At 42.3% G+C, this 22,493-nt stretch overlaps 2 protein-coding genes across 3 annotated transcripts in view; both read right to left on the minus strand.

Moving 5' to 3' along the window:
* Positions 1 to 1,745: 1,745 nt before the first annotated feature.
* LOC118423261 (cytochrome P450 3A21-like) lies at positions 1,746 to 6,239 on the minus strand. The gene is made up of 5 exons (XM_035831345.1): positions 6,152 to 6,239; positions 5,318 to 5,370; positions 4,575 to 4,671; positions 3,034 to 3,150; positions 1,746 to 2,034 (listed from the first exon to the last, which is right to left on the minus strand). Exons 3-5 carry the CDS (start codon positions 4,641 to 4,643, stop codon positions 1,942 to 1,944), a joined length of 279 nt encoding a protein of 92 aa, XP_035687238.1. The 5' UTR covers positions 4,644 to 4,671; positions 5,318 to 5,370; positions 6,152 to 6,239; the 3' UTR covers positions 1,746 to 1,941.
* A 3,508-nt stretch (positions 6,240 to 9,747) lies between these two features.
* LOC118423229 (glutamate synthase [NADH], amyloplastic-like) overlaps positions 9,748 to 22,493 on the minus strand; it is a 49,580-nt gene continuing 36,834 nt past the window's right edge. For both annotated transcript variants that reach the window (XM_035831296.1, XM_035831297.1), the window contains 13 exons: positions 21,715 to 21,830; positions 20,141 to 20,318; positions 19,109 to 19,503; positions 18,398 to 18,488; positions 17,830 to 17,916; positions 17,193 to 17,375; positions 16,596 to 16,685; positions 15,998 to 16,157; positions 14,863 to 15,029; positions 14,230 to 14,397; positions 13,248 to 13,445; positions 12,550 to 12,622; positions 9,748 to 11,858 (listed from right to left, as the gene is read on the minus strand). In XM_035831296.1, the coding sequence (XP_035687189.1) occupies positions 11,704 to 11,858; positions 12,550 to 12,622; positions 13,248 to 13,445; positions 14,230 to 14,397; positions 14,863 to 15,029; positions 15,998 to 16,157; positions 16,596 to 16,685; positions 17,193 to 17,375; positions 17,830 to 17,916; positions 18,398 to 18,488; positions 19,109 to 19,503; positions 20,141 to 20,318; positions 21,715 to 21,830 (2,061 nt within the window). In that variant the 3' untranslated portion in view covers positions 9,748 to 11,703. The remainder of the gene's footprint in view (positions 11,859 to 12,549; positions 12,623 to 13,247; positions 13,446 to 14,229; positions 14,398 to 14,862; positions 15,030 to 15,997; positions 16,158 to 16,595; positions 16,686 to 17,192; positions 17,376 to 17,829; positions 17,917 to 18,397; positions 18,489 to 19,108; positions 19,504 to 20,140; positions 20,319 to 21,714; positions 21,831 to 22,493) is intronic.

The raw sequence follows: 22,493 nt of genomic DNA on the forward strand, positions 1-22,493 counted from the left end.
CGGCCGATTAGGGACATTCTCCAAACCACACAGTCTTCCGGGAGGGACGTAAAACGGGGGTCCCGTGCTCGAGGAGGTGCCTCGACCACGTTAAACAGCCTCATTACTCATACTTGGGGTACCTACTGGCTGGCAAAATACACCAGATGATTATTATTATAACACAACCATATAAGTCGATAAAGTATGTAGCACGAGGGGTGATCAATAAGTTCTCGGCCTCACCCAGAAATAATAAGCACAACTCAGATTTCAAAGCATAGATGTCATGTATAAAGTCGTACATGAATGTGTACCAAAATTCAAATTAGTGTGATCATTACTTTGCAGGCGACACCCAGTAACGGTAGGTACCGAGGGAGAAGGAAAAAAACGTGGACAACTGAGCTGCGACCTGAGGTGTGCGCGTCAACTTGCGCTGCTGGAAGTCAAATACCCACTTCTTTCTGCTTGAAATGGGAAGAGAATCATTATCAAACATTTTGACAATGTCTTTTGTTAAAGAATTTGGGGCGTGGGGAACTCGACCCACACATGTCTGATCACAATTAACCCTTGTTTTTCTCGCCACTTACCTTCTGATTAAAAAAAACGAATGCCTGGAAAGTAATGACTGCAATGATTTGAAATTTGGAGGATATTGTTAAAAGGCTTCATACTATGAGACTGTGCCTCAAAATGTGAGTTGTGCTTATCATTTCTGGGTAAGGCCGATCGCGCGAACTTATTGATCACCCCACGTAGAGTGGACTCATTACACAGCTAACCAACATCTATCGAATGTCACGGCACCTCCTCCAGCAGTGTGCAAGATGTCAGTATCTTGAGGAATGAATCCATTCTACCATATACTTCGATGAAGGTTAGACTTCCAGGTAATAAGATACGCCAAAAGCAGTTACTCAAGCAACTGGATATGGTTCTTGGAAACGGTGATACGTTTCAGATAACATCCGTTATCTTTCGTCAGTGACACTGAAGAGATCTTGTTGAAGAGATCCCAGACAACAGGAGCCAATTAACTCATTCGCATAAACTCCCATTCCCATTTGTCATACCATTTGTTTCCTATTGGACAACTAAAAACTGTCTCCATATATCAAAGCATATAAACTCGTAGTTAGGATCTCTGTCACTGACGAAAGATGTTATCTGAAATGTCTGACCGTTTCCAAAATCATATTCGGTTGCTTGAGTGGTTGCTATTTGGCATAACACAGCCATATCCATTTCACACATTACATGCTCCTCTGTCCGTCACATGCAATCTTTGGGTCCCCGACCCTTGCTCATGCCCAAGCGTTCACGTCTTGCCAGCCTGAATAAAGCTAAGGGCACGACTCGCCGTACGTGCAATTTGTCCGTACATTTTTTGGGGAGGCCACGTCCGCCATAGCCTGGAATCCAGCCGTGTTGTGCTTTGGTCGCCCCCTGAGGTACGCTTCCTGCCAACATAGTGCTGGCAGGAAGCGTAGGCCCTGGGGAACGACCAAGCCAGGCTACGTCCGCTACGTATATCTGAAAACGTTCAGGCTGTACAGGTCAGGCGTGTCGCGCATACTGGCACGTTCTGGGGCTGAATCCGAAGCCCGATGGCACACAAAGTTTTGCCTGCAAGTAAAGTTCTACGGCGTGTCTACGTGCTCCAAAATCCGTCGGATTCCCTACGAATTCGTACGGAGGCTGTACTTACCACTTACGGATCCCAAAAGATTGCCCACGTTTTGGTACGTAGACAGCACGTATTTGCATGTACGGCGGGTTGTGTCCCTAGCTTACACGAAGAAATTTAGACGTAACCAGTTCAACCGTTGCACCTGCCACTTTTCAGTTGCAACTCAGACCAGGGACAAACTTGGATCCGGCCCAGCGAGGAAAAAAAAATTGGAACACCAGTCCCAAAAACAAAACAAAAAAAAACAGGCCCAAAACAATTAATACTCACTGCTTCATGTCAAACTCTGTCCCCTTCTTTTGATTCTCCGCCAGGCTCGCCACCAGTCTTTCAGCGCAGTGCTCGATCTGCGCCGCCATCTGTGAGATTACAGTGCAGAAGAGAGCATAATTATATGATTGTCCTTGGTCAGAACTGCACTTGTTACAGCTCAGTGGTACTTACAGAACTCTCTCTCACACCGCTGACTCTGAGACGATCTGAACTAGCTATGCAGAACGTATGCACACTCCTTGTCCCCTGTCTTCAGAGACTGGTTCCCACCGTGCCGCGAGTAACCGGCTACACTGTCTGACTTTAAAAGCTAAGGCTGCTTTTTTGACAAAGAGTTCAGTAACTATATGGTGACCTTATTTAGTAATGTGTAAATAGTATATCAGATTTTAACCCAGCTTCTGAATTGTACAGCATCAGATTTTGATTGTAAACAAGCCTGTTATTTTAAGCCCTGGGGCTGCTACGTGGGGTGATCAATAAGTTCTCGGCCTCACCCAGAAATAAAAAGTACAACTCAGATTTAGAAGCATAGATGTAAAGTATAAAGTCTTTATGAATGTGTACCAACATTCAAATTAGTGTGATCATTACTTTGCTTTCTGCTTGGAAAAGGAAGAGAATCATTATCAAACATTTTGACACGTGTCTTTTGTTAATGACAAATACTAACGGCATGGGGAACTCGACCCACACATGTCTGATCACAATTAACCCTTGTTTTTCTCGCCACTTACCTTCTAATTAAAAAAACGAATGCCTGGAAAGTAATGACTCCAATGATTTGAAATTTGGAGGATATTGATAAAAGGCTTCATACTATGAAGTTGTGCCTCAAAATTTGAGTTGTGCTTGTTGTTTCTGGGTGAGACCAAGAACTTATTGATCTCCCCTCGCACACGGCGGTACAGACTTCATGAAAGCGTATAGAAAAACTTGGAAATGATTTGGGGCTGATCTAGGTTTAAGACGTAACCGATCATCAGCGTAACAGCAGCTTTTACCTCAACAACATGTGGCAAACTCTGCAAGAGTAGAATTGGACTCATGGAACAGATCGTCCAATAAGAAGAAGCAAGACAAACCTGTTTTAGTTTCCCGGAGCTGAAGGTAGGGGTGATGGCACTCCGGACCCTTTTCCAGTCCGCGTCTTTGAGTCCGAGCAAACTGTTGTCAAAGATTTCACCTTGACCGGGAAGAGGCTGCAGTAGTTTGAGCAATGCAATATCAAACAAAAGTTGGCAAAGCTCTCTAGGTAAGAACTTTTGAAAAGATTGAAACTAGCCTGCAGACATACGTACACTTGTCACCCCCGAGTATATTTGGTCATCTACATCCAGGCAAATACGACAGGTTCGCGTGGCGCAAATGCAAGATATTGTGTACAGAACACCAGATTTCCTGGGTTCGAATCCTGCTATGCTACCAAACTTGTGCCCCCTTTTTTTGGTGATCACGCTTAGCTCACTTTGGTATATGGTAATGGTAACCGGCCATGTCCATGTCTAAGAATATTACCGTATACACCTGGATCTAAGGCCGGTTTAACAATGCGGGAATAACATTTAAAAGTGTGGCAATAAAAACTATTGCCATGGCGGACGGTTTTATTGTTTATAAGTATTAATGATTTTTGTTGTAGGTCTGTTGTATTTCCTTTCGCCTGGCTGTATGTATGAAGATTGTATTACGCGATGGATGTTTGTAGGGTATTGCTGTTAACAAGCTTAAGAAGGACGGTCTCTTGTGACAAGTGACCATAAATGTTTCTCATTGATTTTACAAATGAGGTCCTCATTTGCCAATCGGATATATCCTTAGCTTAACAGTAATCCTGATATTTCTCTCTTTATTATGGCTTATAGAGTTACATATGGCATATTTTTAAGCATTCTAACATGAAAATGCAGTGTAATTATAAAGCTGCCCTCATCAATGAGGCAAATACTATTAGCCCCTTAATCCACACTGCGGCAGGCACTGGGCACATGGTGACCAGATGTGCCACAAAAACTGAAGGAAACACAGTGAAGAGAGAGTCGCATGCCTGTGTAAAAATTCCACAGATGCCTGCGGAAATCTGGGAATTCTTGTCAAACGGACGCACACTATAATGTCAGGCGGAGCCCCTGAGGCGTCCGCCAAAAACGAAACGACTTGTACCTTGTTGCGAAACGACTTGTACCTTGTTGCGAAACGACTTGTACCTTGTTGCGAGACGACATAACCTGTTGCGAACTGACGTTTGCGAACCAACTGACGTTTGCGAACGAACGAAAGAAACAACTTGTAACCGGTTTGTTTGTTTGTTTGTTTGTTTGTTTGTTTGTTTGTTAGGAATCTCCATTAGTTGAAAACATCAAACTATTCTCCCTGGAGTCCTGTACATACAATCCAATAAAATACATTACAACAAATTACACATATAATGTCGATCTGAGGTTACGGCGCTGAAGCTTCAATTCAGCACCTTGTTATATTTCGCTATTTCTGCAGAGAAATTAACGTGCACGGAAACCCGGGTACTGCATATGTATTTTTGAATAATATTTATAAATGTCAGTTAATGTCAAAGATAGAGTTTCAGTAGAATATAAGGTTATAATATCTTTTCCAAGTCACTCACCCTTCGGTTGGTGAACTTGTTGATCTCCTTCACCGTGATTTCCTTGATGATCTCCAAGTCACCGACCATGAGGTTAGGTACCCTGCCTTCGAAGTACCTGAAATCAGCACACAAGAGTTATACACAACTTGAAAGTTCATCTGTGTTGGTAGAAGTCATTATTGAACTAATTAAACTGTAACACATGGCGCCCACCGTCTCTGTTCATGGCTGTTTAGCTCTGATGTAGACAGTCATCCCTGAACAGAGACGGTGGGCGCCATAGACTTCCTGCAACCTACGATCAACACTGCTTACTCAGTCACTTGTTCTATCTGCATAACGTGACGTCACGACAGCAGTGGCTTGTTCATTCGTTGACAAAGACTGGTGCTGTTCAGTCGAAAATTTGGGTGAGTCCAATTTTTGTGTTGGATATTACAGTTTAACTAGTTCAAGAATAGTTGTACACAGTTGTTCCATTCTGTCACCGTCATCATTTCGGACTTTCTGCCCGGTGTCACGTCCAATTTTTCTTCGTGGTTAGTGTGCGTGCGTGGAGTCAGTTCTAGGGTTTCGGGTAGAGTTAAGTGCTAGCCTCCATAACGCGACCCGTCTTCCTCTCGGGTATATTGGAAACCCCCAAGCAGTTTGAAAGCAAAAATATTTGGCAGGAGCAAAATTTCGGATTGAACCTGGATGACAGGTAATTTGGTCCATATAAGTTTGCTGACTTCACTCAGCATGTATAGCGAAGGACTTACCCATAGACTTTGTTGTACTTCTCGTAGCATTCCTTGTCGAAGAGGTTAACTCCCTGGAATCAAGACAACGACGAATTGTTACGCCAGACGAAAGGTACACAACAAGGTCTTCAACAATGTGACCATTGAAATGGTACCAGAATGTTAGAAACTATAGTGTGAGCTCAATGAAAGCAGTGTATCGGAAATGTGATCAATTAAGGTTGATGTGAAAATTTACGGTGTTTGTTTCGCGTTGAAACAAACTCAAATTGTACTACAAACGTAATATCTATAATCTCTTTCTCTCTCTCTCTCTCTCCCTTTCTCTCTCTCCCTCTCCCCCCCCCTCTCTGGGTTATGAATCGAACACGCTGCCGATTGCGCCAAACGACCCCACAATTACATTTTCAGGCGAAACATTCTAGTACAATCAACTCTAGGGCGATTTTGAAATTCGGCTAAAGCTCGTTGTTGGCAGTGTAACAACAAAGACATTAAGGGTAGTAGGGATACACCATGTGCGGGTTTACCTAAAACTGTTCAGTAACGTGGCCGATAACAACAATGTGCAACACACCTATTTTTCTGCTCAACACACTTATTTTTCTGCTCAAGACACTGACATCTTTTACAAAACACACTTTTTTCTGTGCAACATACTTACTTTTTTTGCGCAACACTCTTACTTTTTTCTGTAAAACACACTTTTATTTCTGCGCGGCACACAAACTTTTTTTGCAAAACACGCTTTTTTTTCTGCGTGACACACTTACTTTTCCGCGCGGGACACTTAGTTTTTCTGTGGTGCGCACCCCTCCCATTATTCAGAACAATAACGCTATAGACACCGACCTTCCAATATTCCAGGTAGTTTCCAAACAACAGGACGGGTTTTGGATTCGGGATTCCCAGCTTCTTGAAGGTGGAGAGCGGCCACACCAGGTATTTGAGTAACAATTGCAATGACAGAGGAACAGGGTTATTGGACGTTCACATGGACAAAATGTGTTGTCATTCTAGTAGGTAATATTTCTACTGTGCTACTTTCAGTTTAAGTTGAGCTAAAGGCCGTACTAATCGAATCAAGATCAGGTCGACTCGGCCCTTCACTAGCTAGCTCGGCCCAGTCAACTTGGCTCAACCCACTTGTCCATTCGGCCAGGGTTAGACTTCTGGGTTGGGTCGGGTTGGGTTAGGTTAAGGTTAGGGGTTGGAGTTAGGGTTGGGTTAGGTTAGGTTAGGTTAGTGTTAGTGTTAGGGTTAGGGGCTGTTTATGTTAGGGCTAGGAGTTGGGGTAGGGTTATGGGTAGGGTATCGATTAGGGTTGGGGTTGTGGTGGGGGTGGGGTTAGGACTTCGGTTAGGGTGTTGAGGCTTATTGACCACGGTGTCTTTCCGAGCTGGTCCAATTTGCCAATTTTTTGGGCCGAGTTGGCAAAGTGCCAAAACGTGTATGTCGGGTGGGTTTGCAGTAAAACAAGCAACACTGAGAAAGCTTTACTCATTTCCATTGCCCCAGGTATCTAATAATGAGCATATGATATTTCGGAAAATCAACCAAGAAACGTTAAAGCTAAAGGCACAACCCGCCGTACGTGCAATTTGTCCGTACGTTTTTTTCGAGGCCACGTCCGCCACGTACTTCTGAAAATGTTCAGGCTGTACAGGGCAGGTACGTCGCCCGTACTGGCAGATACAAGGGCTGAATTCTAAGACCGATGGCACACAAAGTTTTGCCTGCAAGTAAAGTTTTACGTTGTATCTGCGTGCTCCAAAATCCGTCGGATTTCCTACGATTTCGTACGAAGGCGGTACTTACCACTTACGGATCACAAAAGATTGCCCACGTTTTGGCACGTAGACAGCACGTATTTGCACGTACGGTGGGTTGTGCCCTTAGCTTAAGTGGAAAACAAGACACGTTGATTTGAACATTGGCACGGACTGTTTGCTCCCATTTGCACACGGGTTCGTCCCCACAGATACTGCTTTCCACTAGACGGCTGTCTATGATATTTCTTCGAGCGATCTGCCAAATGTGTGAATGTTTCCTCAGCTTGCCTCCACCAGGGGTACGGATAGTCGAATTAGGCAAAAAGGGAAATAATTTGGCCACGGGACAGTTAGCCTGGCGGGGAATCAAAAGACACACCAAAAATCAGTTATTCAAGCAACTAGATATGGTTTTGGAAACGGTCAGACGTTTCAGGCAACCACCCTGTGCTGACCAAAGTCCCGTGGCAAACATTCTCCCTATCATGAGTTCAAGTATAGACTATAGCTACCGGAGTCGTTAATAATCGCTTTTTTTGGACAAGCCCGGTCGGAGAGTCAAATACCGTTTTGTTGTCGGGATCATGAAAACAATCATGCATGGTTAAGTCTTTCGGATCATGGATAGGACCTTGTACGGCAATGGTGTTATGCACACTTTATGCATATTTAGGAACCTTCGACAGCCGTGACACTTTGCAAGTACATTTGTATATAATGTATTGTCCAAATCTGAGGTCTTCTAGCGACTTATAATGACGTTCAAGTCAATGTGCAAAATTGACGTTTGACATGTTGGCACTTAGAGAACATTCAGAGTTTGACTAAAGGTTTGTGTCGTACTGTTTGTATTCACCAGCCCCCCTTAAGGGTCCCCACACTAGTACGAGAGCATGTTGGGCATTTTGGATTGGGTACTAACTTAAGTCCGCTTGCTAGTTTTAGTTGCTCTCGAAAGACCCACTTCCGCCAGTAAGGAAGCGGACCTTTGGGGAGTGACTAGGCTGGACTCCAGGCTAGGACAGGGTGTTAGTCTCTGTTTCGTGGCTACCAAAATGGGTGAAATTATCCATAGCACGCTTGACAACACTATTTACATTACACTTCACTCACTCACACTACACACTATGTCCCGTAGCTGTTTACAGCTGGTTACCTTACTCTTAGTGGATAGTTAAGACCGCCAGCGACTACCAGTAAATACGTGCGACGTTCACTTACAGGTACAACAGCATCGCACACAGTCCTGCCAGCCCCCAGGTGGGGGAGAAAAGCAAGAGGTCCAACATGGAGAATTTTTCTTGTAGACTGTAGACCGGAACAGTTCTCACAACAGTTCGACCTCTCTGAGAAAAATGCTGACCTGCTGCATCTAAGAGTCGTTCTCGTTGTCACCCCTGGCGTATCCTGCGCACTTTATATGGTGGCGTCTTGCTGTCGTCAACTTGATTTCAACGACCTACTGGTCGAGCTACGTGTTTGTATAATAATGTTGACTAAGACAATTCGGATTTAATAGGTCGTCACGAACGACCGGTAGGGCGCCCTAATCTCCAAGCAGACGTGGGGTGTTTTACGTCTGTTTTGTACTATACCTTCGGCTTTTGTTATTATTGTTATTACTTTGTGACTGGAGGGTAACCTCCGTCGACAAAGTATTGTGAATTGTTTTTTCGGTGAGCGTTCGCACCTATATCTCTATGTTCCGTTTGCCGCATTCGTATGTGGTTTGGCACGTCGCCTGCACACCGGTGAAATGATGCACGTACCTTTCTTTTGGCCGTAGCTGTTGTTATAATCGATGTAATAATTTCAGAAATCCCCCCTATATCTTCCGTATTGTGGAACAGACAATGTTGTTTCGGCGTTTGATAACTAGCTTATCTGCAAGCAGATACGCTGAGTTATGTGAACAGATGGCGCACCTGTATCTCTACGTTATCCATCGGTGTTTCGGAGCAGATTCGGATTAGGTCGTCACGAACGACCGGTAGGTCGTCCTAATCTCCAAGCAGACGTATGGTGTTTTACGTCTGTTTTGCACCTTCTTACCTTCGGCATTTGTCGGAACTCGCCAACGTTCCGTTCGACACCCACTCGGGTGATCTCGAGTACAATGTACTCGAATTTCGGGTCACACTCGGAACATAAAACGAGCACCTTCAATACCGGTATGACAATGAATGTGGCGTCTTGCTGGGGTGAAGTTGAAGAGCTAAGTGTTTGTATAATAATGTTGACTTAGCAAATTCGGTTGTCACGAACGACCGGTAGGTCGTCCTAATCTCCAAGCAGACGTATGGTGTTTTACGTCTGTTTTGCACTAAGGGGCTCTTTAATTTGCAACTTAGGACTCTTTTTGGCGACGCCTCATGGGCGAGCCTAACAGTATATAGAATTCCCAGAATTGTACAGGAATTTCTGGATATGTTTCCGCGCGTGCGTAGTTGCATCATGCGGGACTAAACAATTACCTTCACGGGTAAGCTTTCCAGTTGTTCGCAGGGCACAGACCGATATACACGTGCACAGCAGTGTTTATATTTTTGGTAGCTCTTGCATTCTAAGTGGGGTATAATGAAAGAATTTTGATCATCATTCAACTATTCAACTTTTATTGTCAATGCTAGACTAAAAATAAAGGAACACTCAAAAAGCGACTCAGAGGCACAGTAGTGCAACTCTAACACAGCTTTATTCACAACATGTGGATCAGTGAGTAGTGGCACAATTTGTGTTCTATCACCTAATAACTAGGTAATAACATTGGTCCCCGACAAGCATCTTCACGACTCTATCTTCATGGACGTAACTTGGCTCGCATGCTTTACTACGGTGACCATAATGTAGCACACAGAACTATGCTAATGTGAACAGCAGTGTCACAGCGCCCCCTTGCAGTTGCTGTACAAACTTCACTCAGTTCATGCTTTACCAGTTCTTGATACATGTACATGTACTTTCATACTCCATACCCATGAAAAGCTATCAGTTTCATAAGGCTTACTACCCTCTACTTATTCCCCACCAACAGCTTTAAAACAATCCTTTTAGTATAACAATTCATTACAAAATGTAATTCAATAAGCAAGCTTTTAATGATAAATTTCAAGAACAGTACATATAACCAATTCTGAATTTAGCTCAAATAATTAGAAAATAAAATACATAATTTTCTTCATAGTTTTACATAATTGTAGATGATACACAAATAACGTTATCCAACGTTCTAAAGAAAGATTCAACTTAAGTCTCCCAACACTGACACAAAGTGTAGTGTACAATAGCCTGGTAACCATTCTCCACAGGCAAGCTTACAGGTGTTTCGCCTTACATGTTTGACAGTGGACGAGGGTATGGTTACCTGGCTAGGTGTACAACCATGCTCACTCAAGTACACCTCAACAACCTTAACCCTGTATCATTCTTCAGTATTCCATCCGAACTGAAATATAGCAAACCCTTCATAACTATCACCACACACAAGTTATCACTGTACACTATTCAGATTCCATATTTTTTCTAGTTGACATCTAGACTTACACCAACTTGCGAGAACACTTTTTCTACGCTCATCTCTTTTTATACAACATTAGATGTTTTCAAAAACCATGGCAAAGTAGGCCAAAAAGCAGTTACTCAAGCAACTGGATATGGTTTTGGAAACGGTCAGACGTTTCAGAGACATGTACATAGTTGCTTGAGTAACTGCTTTTTAGCACATCTTTATTTACCTGAATGTCACATCTTCATTGATGCATGTCAGGGAATGCCTCACCAAAGTGTACTAACTAAAGTACCAAACAGTGAACACATACTAACACGTTCAGTGAAGAATACATTGTAATGTAGTTGTAATGCATGTGGTCAGTGCTGCATATATAACATACACATTCTATAAGTACATTGTACAATGATTGTACACAAACAACATACAGCTGTTCTATGTATATCTACATATTCTATCTGTAGAGTCTGCACTGATAAGCATAATCTACTACCAACCTTGAACAATGTTATCTTTGAACAATATAGTACAAGTACTGATGATTTCAGAAATACAAGTAGTTTTCTTATGCAGTGCTTATTGCGTTGCAGTTGAAACCACACTTCAACCAGACCGAAAGATGAGCATTTCTTTACTCTCCGAACATTTGTACATAGTAGAACATGCATTCAATGTCTTTGAAGTTACACGTTATTCCCTAGTGTATCCTGAATGCTTTCGGTACTTGTTAAGTCAATAATAAGTTGTCAAATTGTACACACTTAAAACATGATTACACCAAAGTTCCCAAAGTTCTTTTATTAGTAAGGGGGGTTGTAATACTATATAGTTACAACTATCGGTACAAGTACTTATAGTTTGACAGATTTTACAAAATGCATATTTTCCTTTATCTTTGTGTCTACCTTGTACCCCCCACAAACTAGGTTGGGTCGGTTTAGTTCAAGGAAATAGGTAAGTACGCAAGAAACTTTATCATAAACGCAGTGCATTACGTTAGTATCCATATACATTGTACAAATGAACTCTGCATGATTGAAAGAAAAATTGTTGACTGAAGCAATTTTACTTTTTAATATCTTTAAGACGCTTAAATTTATCCTCGGATTTGTTTTTCCTCTTCCTTAGACAGATTCCTTCTTGGTGAGTTTGGTTGCCGTGACGACACCGCCCGGGCCGGCCAATGACGTAAAGCCCATCAGGTCCAGGTCGATCTGTCTGGCCGCCTGGCGACCCTCTGAGATGGCGGTCACCACCAGGGACTGGCCTCGCCGACAGTCTGCGAAAATATATGAATTTTCCTCATTAATTATGTAAATCAAGCCTAATTTGCTTAATGAGATACCACAAGTTGGTCTGCATCAAAGCTACCGAATGTACAGTTAAGATTGATTCTCCCCTAAGAGTCTTAACTTACATGTATTCTGTTTCAAAGTGTGCTTCCTACTACCAAAAAATCAAACACAAGACATCAAAACAAGAATTTATGCTGCAACACTAAAGAAGGGTGCTAGGGGGCCAAAATATAATATTATTTCTTTGATAACCACATACCAATTTTCAAGACAATCAATCCATAGCTTCTTGAATTATACCCTGCTAAACCACAATACGTCATACAAATGCTACCTAAACACAACCTTTTAGAGAAGGTTACAGTAAATAATACAATGAAAACAATCTGACTGTTCTTCATAACATTAACTTGTAAATATTGACTCATCAGTAGTTTTGTAAATATCTTGTGTGTTTGCTTTGGTAGACATTTGCTAGTAAATCTTGTGCTTCGAATCTAAAATACTATATATTTTTGATATTAGTAGGTGCAGACTAAGACGCAAATATATGCAAATTAAGTACTAACAGCATTGTACAATTATTGTACAATGCTGTTAGTACTTAATTTGCATATATTTGGGTCTTAGTCTGCACCTACTACTATCAAAAATAACCAAACTGAAATAACGTACCTCCAGCGGCATACAGCTTGGGAATGTTGCACTTGTATGGAGCACTGGAGGTGTCAAAGTTGGAGCGTGGGTCCTGAAACACAGACAGTCATAGTATTACTATATATACAATCCTTATTGCAGCCAAGCACTGATAATTTGTGCAACAAACATGTACATTTTAATGACTGTATATTCTACAGCCATTAGGGAATTTTCTTTGCTACCAACTTTCTTTTCTTTAACCTTATTGGATTTCACACATGCTGTACCCCTGTGACTTGCACTACCTGTCAAATTAGCCAAACTAGCGCTAGCGCAGAATAAAATGTTGGAAAAGCTAAGTATTTAGTAAACATGTATGTGGAAACAACACCAGTGCTGTATGGGTCATGCAGGTGTTGTTAGCACATACATGTACATGTAAATTGACTGTGTCTCTACTATGAATTCAGAGATCATCATGACAATAAATTCATTCACAAGGCTGCCTTTGCTTTGCGCTAAATATAGGGGCCAATAACACTTAACATAGAATACCCTAAATAATTCTCTAAGACTTAAAATTAAATTTGAGTACCCTGATTAAAGTTAAATTTGAGTACCCTGATTACATATAATATGGAATTAGATTGTCTAATAACACTATATAAAAGGGCATGCAGAACACATTGCTTTGCTAGAAGCCAAAAAACAAAATCACAAGAGGGAGTAACTACCAGGTCCACTCCCAGCTCATCAGCGATGGTGTTCTCAGGCCCCAGGAAGCCCATAGCCAGCAGGATGAGGTCAGCTTTGAAGATCCTTTCACTGTCAGGCACGTCCTTCATCTGCCACCTGCCGGACTCGTCACGGACCCACTGTATCTTCACGGTCCGCACCCCCGCCACGTTACCTTTACCGTCATCCAGGAACTCCTGTGGGATGGACCAATGACAGTCTGTTAAACCTTCCATCTGTTACACAAAATAAACTGTCAATCACAATTAGTAGTTCGACCAATGATAGCATGGTGAACACAAGTTAGACCAATGAGGTGGATGCATGTCCACAAAAACCAATTTGCCTTTTTATATCCTTATTTTGCATTTCCATGTTTTGACAGAGGAGGGCAGGTCTATGGTTTGGTGCATTCCCTATACCTTATAAACATTAACAAGATGAAAACAGGCACGCTGCCTGTTACTGTAAATCGATTACTGTTTCCCAAACTAGTCAAATTTTGTGACAGTGAAAGTCAAAAGCTAGCAGTGTCTGTTTTCAGTGTCACAGCTAAAACAATAGATTATAAAGTAACACAATTAAGGACAGAGCAGATGTTTGTGTTGTGATAAGTTTACCATGAAATCAGAAAACTTTAAAAAAAACACACTCGGTGAAAATTATATCATTTACTGTAGCCTGATCAGTGTATTCCTTTATCATCTTTTGTTTCTTCTTCTTAAGGTGGCGTCACTGTAGGGTAATGGTTAGAGCGTTGGGCTCAGAATTACAGGCTCCGGGTTCGATACATGCACCAAATTTGGAACATCACTTTACACGATATATCCACAATAATGGTGGAGTGATGCTTACTGAGCCTCTGTGATAGAATGTCTAAGTGTGCCAAAAACATGCATGAATTTGGTGCAACAATGCATCAACATCCAAAATGTCGGAGGATGAAACATTTTCTAGAACATATTAGAAAGTGCTCCTAACCTTGCTGAGGATCTCAAAGTGCCGGGGATCCTTGCCGTACTTCAGTCTAACCTCCTCGTGACCATAGTCCACGCGGAACACACGGGGCCACAGCGGCCACGGGTTGTTGTCTGCACGCTCCTTCGGGGGCTCGGGGAGGATCTCAAACGTTGTGACAGTCTTGGCACCCTGAAGAAGGCACATAATGATTTGTTCTTTCTGTTAGTACCTGACTGTTATGACATTAAACAAGGTCTACCCACCCAACCAATGATAGCATGGCAATTAAAGGTTTGACTAATGAAAGAGTGGCTGCATAGCATATTTGATTTTCATGTTCATTGTTGTTTTTATGTAATCTTATGTTTTGATGGAAGTGGGTAGGGCTATAGGATCTGTGTCTCTTCCCCATACCTAAACACTGTAGCATGTCCAGGACAAAAATACAAAAAAAGGAAGTTTTGTTGCAATGCCAAGGTAGCACACCTGGGGGCCTAAAATTGACCTTGATCTATGACCTTTGTCTTCTCAACATCTATATACCAAATATCATCACAATCCATCTAGAGGTACTAATGCTGAAAACAAACAGACACACAGACCCAAAACAATACCTCCATTTTATGGAGGTAACTATCTATGTACCATACACACCTGTCTAAGTGCAGTTCCGATACAGTCCACGCCTGTGTCCCCACCACCGATGACCAGCACGTCCTTATCCTTAGCCATGATGGGGCTGATGCTGGTGTTTCCGTGCTGCTTCTTCTGCCACTTCTCCAGGAAACTCATCGCAAAGTGGATTCCTTCCAGCTTTCGGCCTGAATTAATGCAAAAGGACAAAAGTTAAAGACCTCCAACATAAACACAACAATTTTTTAAGCATACAGTAAAGTAATGAATACCATACTGGACACATTGTTCAATCCCAATAATTGAATGATGTATCTCTGTCAATATTTTTTTTAATTTTGTGTCATACATTTGCTGATTGTGCATCTACTTTGTCTGATTCACAGTATGGTCGCAAACCTTTTTTTGGAAACAGGCAACAATTGATATGTGGACAGTGTTCAGCACCAAGGATAGATATCATCCACATAATTAAGTCAGTGTGGGTAGACCCTATAGCTCATATGGAAAGAGTTCAAGGACACCGATGTTCTAACACTGGAAAAGCACTCAGTCCTCTTGCACATGCGAGTGTTGGCCTGTTGTCATCGAACGAGCGCTCTAGAACCCATTCCTTAGCAGGGCTCGAAATTCATTTTTGGGAATAGGTGCACCCAACCCAGAAAATTGGGTGCACCAAAATATTTTTGGGTGCACCACATAAAATAAAGTATAATATCAGAATAACCTAATTGCAAACCTACTAAACTAGTAATTTGAATGGAGCTCTTCAGAAATAGGAAGTACTACGACAGCCACTTTATTATCTTTCTAACACATAGATGTCAAGAATATGGTGTTTACTTAGTATACTGACATCTTAACATACATAAGCCTATGAGAATATTTGGGTGCACCCTGTGCACCCACAGAAAAAAATTGGGTGCACAGCTCCAATTTTGGGTGCACCTGGGTGCACAAAACCCCAGTATTTCGAGCCCTGTTTAGTTCGCTCATTAACTGATGTGTTAGCACATAATGGTTTGAATGTGCAGGTCTCCAGACGGATAGCAGAAGCAAACATAGGAGCTAACTACTATCCGGATGGTACCCAGGCTACTTATGTGCCACTAGGTACCATATGGTAAACAACAACAGCATGTCCAGACATACACACCTGGGATAGGTAGGTCACGTGGCCACGTGGCTCCACACGACAGCAGGACTGCGTCGTTGTCCTCCAACAGTGTCTTTGCCGGCAGATCCTTCCCGATCTGGGTGTTCTTCACGAAGACCACACCCTCTTCAGCCATCAGGTCTACCCGACGTTGTACCACCTGCAATAAAGAACAGGAGGAAGCATTCACATATAGGAATACCCTAATAATATAGGAATATTATCATTTGCCACCCCTCAAAGTCTTCAAGGAGACTTAAGAGCGTAGGGCTATTTATATGGATGTGGCATGCAGAAGCAGCACATCCTGGCAGGATGGCCTTAAATTGCTTAAAGCTAAGATACTGACTATGGCCACTCCAATCAAATTTCTTGGTTCTTGGATTTTTTCAGAAAAGGTATGGAGCAGGAGGGCATAGAAATTTCTAAAAAAAATTTGCAAGAGATTTGATGACATAAAGAACGATAATTTTTCAGCTTGAAAAACACCTGTCACGGAACGATACGATGATGATGATGACCTGTTTGTTGAAATTTATCAAAAGTACAGATTTTATGTAATGCAAATATGTCCTTAGCAAATTCTGCATAATCTCACCTCCTTGCTCAGTTTCATGGTAGGGATGCCGTAGCGCAACAGTCCACCGATCTCATCATTTCTCTCATACACAGTCACAGCATGCCCAGCCTGCAAGGGTAAAAGTATAGTCCAGTTGTCACATAGAATCAACATTCTAATTAAAAATGTGTGGATGGTGTTCAGCACCAGGGACAGGTGTGTTTGAGTGTGTGTAGCACTAAGGACAGGTGTGTTTGCTTGTGTGTGGATGGCGTTCAGCACCAAGGACAGGTGTTTTTACCTGTGTGTGGATGGCGTTCAGCACCAAGGACAGGTGTGTTTGGTTACCTGTGTGTGGAAAGTGTTCAGCACCAAAGATAGGTGTGTTTGCTTGTGTGTGGAAGGTGTTGTGTGCAAGGAAATGTTTGCTTGTCCATGTGTATGTGTCGCTGGTGTTCAGCACCAAGGACGGTCGTCTTTGTGCATGTGTGGATAGAAAAGAAAACCACAAGGGTACAACATTGGGGCATGAACAGTATCGACCCCTGAACCTCTTGTTCATGCGCCCAACACTCCAGCCATCATAACGCACCAGCAACAAAACAAACAACGAAACCAAACATCTAGAGTCCTCACCTTGCACAACTGCGCTGCTGCAGCCAGGCCGGACGGCCCGCTACCGACCACGGCCACCTTCTTCCCAGTGGACGGGTACTGGTGGGGTACGATCCATCCCTGCTCGAACGCGTGGTCAATGATGGCACACTCAATGTTCTTGATGGTCACAGGCTTTGCATTGATCCCCAAAACACAGGCACCCTGGAAGAGGGAAGATAACACCACTTCAACTTTTTGATGATAGTAGCTGCTGACTCGACATACATGTATGACACCCCCTAATTTAAAATAAACTTAAGATGTATGTAAGATGGACAGACCCTTGCCTAAAGTTTGCCAAATCCGTAGTCAAGTTTACACCAAGCTTAGAAACTTGAACAACCTCTGAGCAGTAAGCTCAAAAGTCAAACTTCTTGTTTTATGAACACCACTCTGCCATACTGTGTAAAACTCCAGAATGCATTAAGAACGATGAATCCTGTGCATGTCTTAAAAACATAATTCATCATAAATGTAACCATAGATCTTTTGTAACAATTTTTGTATAACTTACATAAAGTTGTATTGTACATCATTGACTGCAATTCAGCCCTTATGTTATCAGATAAATTAGTTCCATCTACATGTGAATTATCTCATTCTCAAGGTTACTGACCTCACAAGGGGCAGGGCAGACCCTCCCAGTGAATTCTGGGAAGTTGTTTGTCTGCAGCAGCCTGTCCAGTGCCTCCTTCCATTGGTCCTGTGGAATCATACATGGTACAAATTATTTCTTGGTTTAATTTCATTTAATATATATGGAAACACAGTTTACAATGATGGAGGACACAAAGATCAAACACATTATACAAAATAGCATATTAAGTATCTGTATCCATAACTGCTAAGAAGTGATATGAAGCAGTCTCTTAAACGAGCACAGTATTGGGGCCTTAAAAATGTACCTAATGTGTGTGCATGTACATTTGTAGCAATCAAATGTGTATCCGATGTTTCTGCCACAACAAAAAGGAGATATCAAAGATTTTCTGCATACATGTAAGAAAAATAGAGATAGAAGACAGGGAGACAGAGAGGGAAAGAGAGAGAGAGAGAGGGAGAGGGAGAGAGGGGATGGAGAAAGAGGGAGAGAGAGGGGGGGGGACTTAAGAGGGAGTGTGGGAGGTAGAGAGTCTTTCTTATCCTAATATTCTGTGAAGACTATCTTTTTTGTTATGACTTACATGGAAGACGAGGTCGTTCCATTTGGGGATGATGTTGCCCAATGGACAGCCACTGTGGGACTGGCAGAAGGGAACTCCACAGTCCATACATCTGAGGAGAAAGCGGGTTAGACACAGTGTTATCATCAAATTTACACTTTGTACAAAGGTATCCTACATTAGAATAAAAGTTAGTTCCAGACATAATTGACTTACTAACAAGCTTTTGTCAGTCCTGTGACCCTTCTAAAGTTGATGGATCCCGGTAATATGAAGCCTATGTCGTATATCCTCAAAGGAAGCATGATGTTGGCAATGGATCAAAGGTGCCCAGCAGTTGGTATCGGCCCCTATCTTGGTTGAGGTCAGCCTATACCAACTGCTGGGCACCTTTGATCCATTGCTGATGTCACACTTCTATTCAGGTCACATGACATGATTTGGGTCATATCAGCTTGAAAAGGGTCAGAGGACTGACTGATAATAATAGCTTGTAGGTGAGTGCTTTGTGATTGAGTATGGAAATCACATGTAAAACTTTCGGTACAAGTCATGATTGATGTGTACTCTTAAACAAAAAATTACCGACCCACAGATTGTATACTCTTTCATCACATTCATCACGATACATGTAGTACAAGTGTAGAACAAACTCCACATTCAGGCCTTTTTAGGATTAAAAGAAGAAATGTGAAAATTGTATCTAAAACAAATTTCCCACTGTTGGCTTACCTGGCAGCTTGCACCTTGAGCTGAGAGCGGACACCCTTGTGGTTATAGATCTCCTTCCAGTCGTTGAGCCTCTGTTTGACGTTACGGTAGGCGTCCGTGTTCCTCTCGTACTTCACAAAGCCGCGAACCTTGTCCAACTTTTCCATCACCCTCTTCTCATTCTTGGTGTCCATCTCAGCATCCGGGATGGTGTCCTCGATGTCTAAGACTCCAGGTTCCATCTTGGGCTTCTTTCTCGCCTCGGGGGACTCCTGCGCACCCTTCTCTGGTTTCCCATTGCCGTTGGTACCGTTCACCAGCTTGTTGTCGTCGTTTGCCACAGGTTCGTCGGCAACCTGCATGGCCTCTTCCTCTTTCATTTTTTCCAGTGCCTTGCGATACTCGTGGGGAAATATCTGCAGTGGTGGAACAGTTGCAAGTAAAGCGATGATCCAATTACACATGTACTTGTTTTCACCATCAAAAATTTTACCGGGATATCTTAAAACAAATTTCCGAAATAAAGGTAATTACACTCAATGGAAAACCTTAGAATAACAGCTGGTTCACCTCCTCTAAAAGTATTGTTTTTGTCAGAGTCTGTGTGTTTGTAGCTACAAGGCCAGATTCTTTTGATAGATTTGTTCAAAGTTTGGCATGTTGGTAGCTATTGAGGTCCAGATGATGCGTGGCAATTTTGGGTACCAATGACTAGCAATATTTGCAAGTAATGCAGAATTAATGTACAACTTGAAAGTAGTGTGGTTCACTATCAAAACATCTGTTGGTCTCCTAATGGTAACCAGTACACACTGCTAGCAGCTGATTAGCTACTCTAGCAAAGGTTAGGTTATTGCCTATTAAAGTTAACGTCTGCATATATTACGAATAAAGAACTTCATGTACATTTATACGTGTAACAGAGGACATAAATGGAAACAGGTTTTAAAGAAATTGTTATTCCTGGTAAAGTGGGTACCAAGCACCTTGGCCCACACAACAGACACTACTTAGTGGAGGTTTGTGTCCTACAGACTCTTGTTTCTTACTGACCTTGACAAACTGAGGTTGGTACTCAGCCCAGTTCTGGAGGACCTTCTGGGCCATGACAGAACCCGTGGCTTCGTGGAACTGCTTGATGGTGTCCTTCAGGAAGCTGACATCTTCCTCCTCCTCCACTGGGTCCAGAGATACCTGCTCCAGGTTACACTTGGTCTGGAATGTCTTCTCACTGTGAGGAGGCAGTGTTTTCACTCAAGTTAACACTGTATTCTATATATCTGTATCAGTAAAGCAGGTACAACTGCATAACCGCCTTATGGTCTAACACACAAGATTTGTCTAGGCACAATGTATTTGAATGTGGTTTTATGTTTACAGCTTCTTACACTGTGATTTCTTACACTTGGTCTGGAATGTCTTCTCACTGTAAGGAGGCAGTGTTTTCACTCAAGTTAACACCTATCTCAGTGTATATCTGTATCTGTAAAGCAGGTATAACCGAGCCCAACACACTATATTTCAATCCACAGTGGTTTTATGTTCACAGCTTTCGTGGAGATTTTTTCACTGCAAATTCAACATTTTTTGTCGCTTCCTCTGCCCACCTGACCCCTTGTCTAAATGTATCATGTACTATGCACTACATTGTACAGTTTGATGATGTTTCATTGGTCACTGGTATGCATATGCTGAGTATGGATACAGTTAGATCAGTGACAGTTGATCAAAGTGATTATTTAAAGGGGCATTCCACTCCAGAATGGAGTGTTATTTTACCATAGATAATATATCAATTAATACATGATCAGCTGACCTTTTGTGGAATTCCATTTGTGGCGAATTACGCAACGTGTGTTTGTAAAACAATATGAGACTCACTAAACCCATGCAGACCCTACCCATGTATTCCCTATACGTGAAGACATTTACTTCATCGTGAATATTTTCGACAAAAATGAGGGGCGCTTAGCAAAACCAAGAAGGCCAATTGTTCACAAGATATCAAAGAACACATAACATGACGTGTTTTTCTAAGCGCCCCTGAAATAAGCTTTGTAACCAAACTTAAGTCAGGCGTTGGCAGGCAGATCGTATTTAGCCATAGGCTGAGATTGATTGATTTAATTAGAGGGTACTTGTGGAGTTTTGTAGAAGACTGAATGCTTTTTGATGAGCGTGGGGCTAATGGGTACAAAATGTACTTTATAGTATGATGTTGCGTAGCATACATTTGTCACTTCCTACAATTAATATCTATCGGAAAATAACAGTCTCGTCTCGAGTGGAATGCCCCTTTAAAGTCCGTATAACTAATTATATGTAATACCCTTGCTGAGTCATTGGTTTCCGACTGACTGTCCCTAAAGCTGCCGGAGTTTCTATTACTGTAACTGTAGGAGTAACTATAGCACTATCATGAACACAAAACCACAGTGAACATATCACTGCTTTATTTAAGTTAATTGCATTCTCAGCACTACTGGTACATGCACATGTAAGTGACTATGTAATGTGGGTTGAAGTTCTTGAACACCGTTATTAACTGCCCTTTTCATATGATGATGCTGAGCCGTAACAGGACCACATCAGCATCAGATATTAGATACTTGTGAGGAAGCACTTACGTGTCCAGTACGTAGGCCAACCCTCCGGACATGCCAGCTGCAAAGTTCCTGCCGGTCAGTCCCAGGATGATGACCCTCCCTCCAGTCATGTACTCACACCCATGGTCACCACAACCCTGGATGGAGGAACAACAGATACTCAACTCATGAATGAAGAGAGCAGCCAACAATTGGAACAGGGATGCACTATTGTCCAGGGCAAGCAAAAGTGCTGATCGGGCAAGCGCATTGAGCTTTCGACAGTAGCAGACATGCCCTGGCGCATCAAGTGCGTTCAAATTATTCGATGTCTGCCCGTGTGATACAAGTAGAAATCTGTAAACACACATCAAGTTCAAATTATTCCAGTGTGATATGACTAAGGAATCTTTGTGATACTGTAAATGTATTTAAGTTCGCGGGGATGTAATTTCGCGGTAGCGGGAAAAAGGACTTTTCGCGGTGGATTTAATTTCGCTGTAACACCATAGACTGCAATCTAATATCACAATAGAAAAATGTTCGTGGTGGTTTTAAATTCGTGGTGAAGTGGTCACCGCAAAAACCGCGAACATTAATCCACCGCGAACATTTCTGCATTTACAGTATATGCTGTAGCCCGACCAAGAATTCATGAACTCGTCTTCAGGAAGGGACGTAAAACGGGGGTCTTGTGCTCGAGGAGGTGACTCCACCACGTAAATATTGGGTAGTACGCAAATACACCAGATATTGTTATAACCAAAAATATCGTCAGGTCCAGAACACAAGCATCAAACATTTTATCGCACACCACTGGT

The sequence above is a fragment of the Branchiostoma floridae genome, chromosome 9 (assembly GCF_000003815.2).
Source record: "Branchiostoma floridae strain S238N-H82 chromosome 9, Bfl_VNyyK, whole genome shotgun sequence".
NCBI lineage: Eukaryota > Metazoa > Chordata > Leptocardii > Amphioxiformes > Branchiostomatidae > Branchiostoma > Branchiostoma floridae.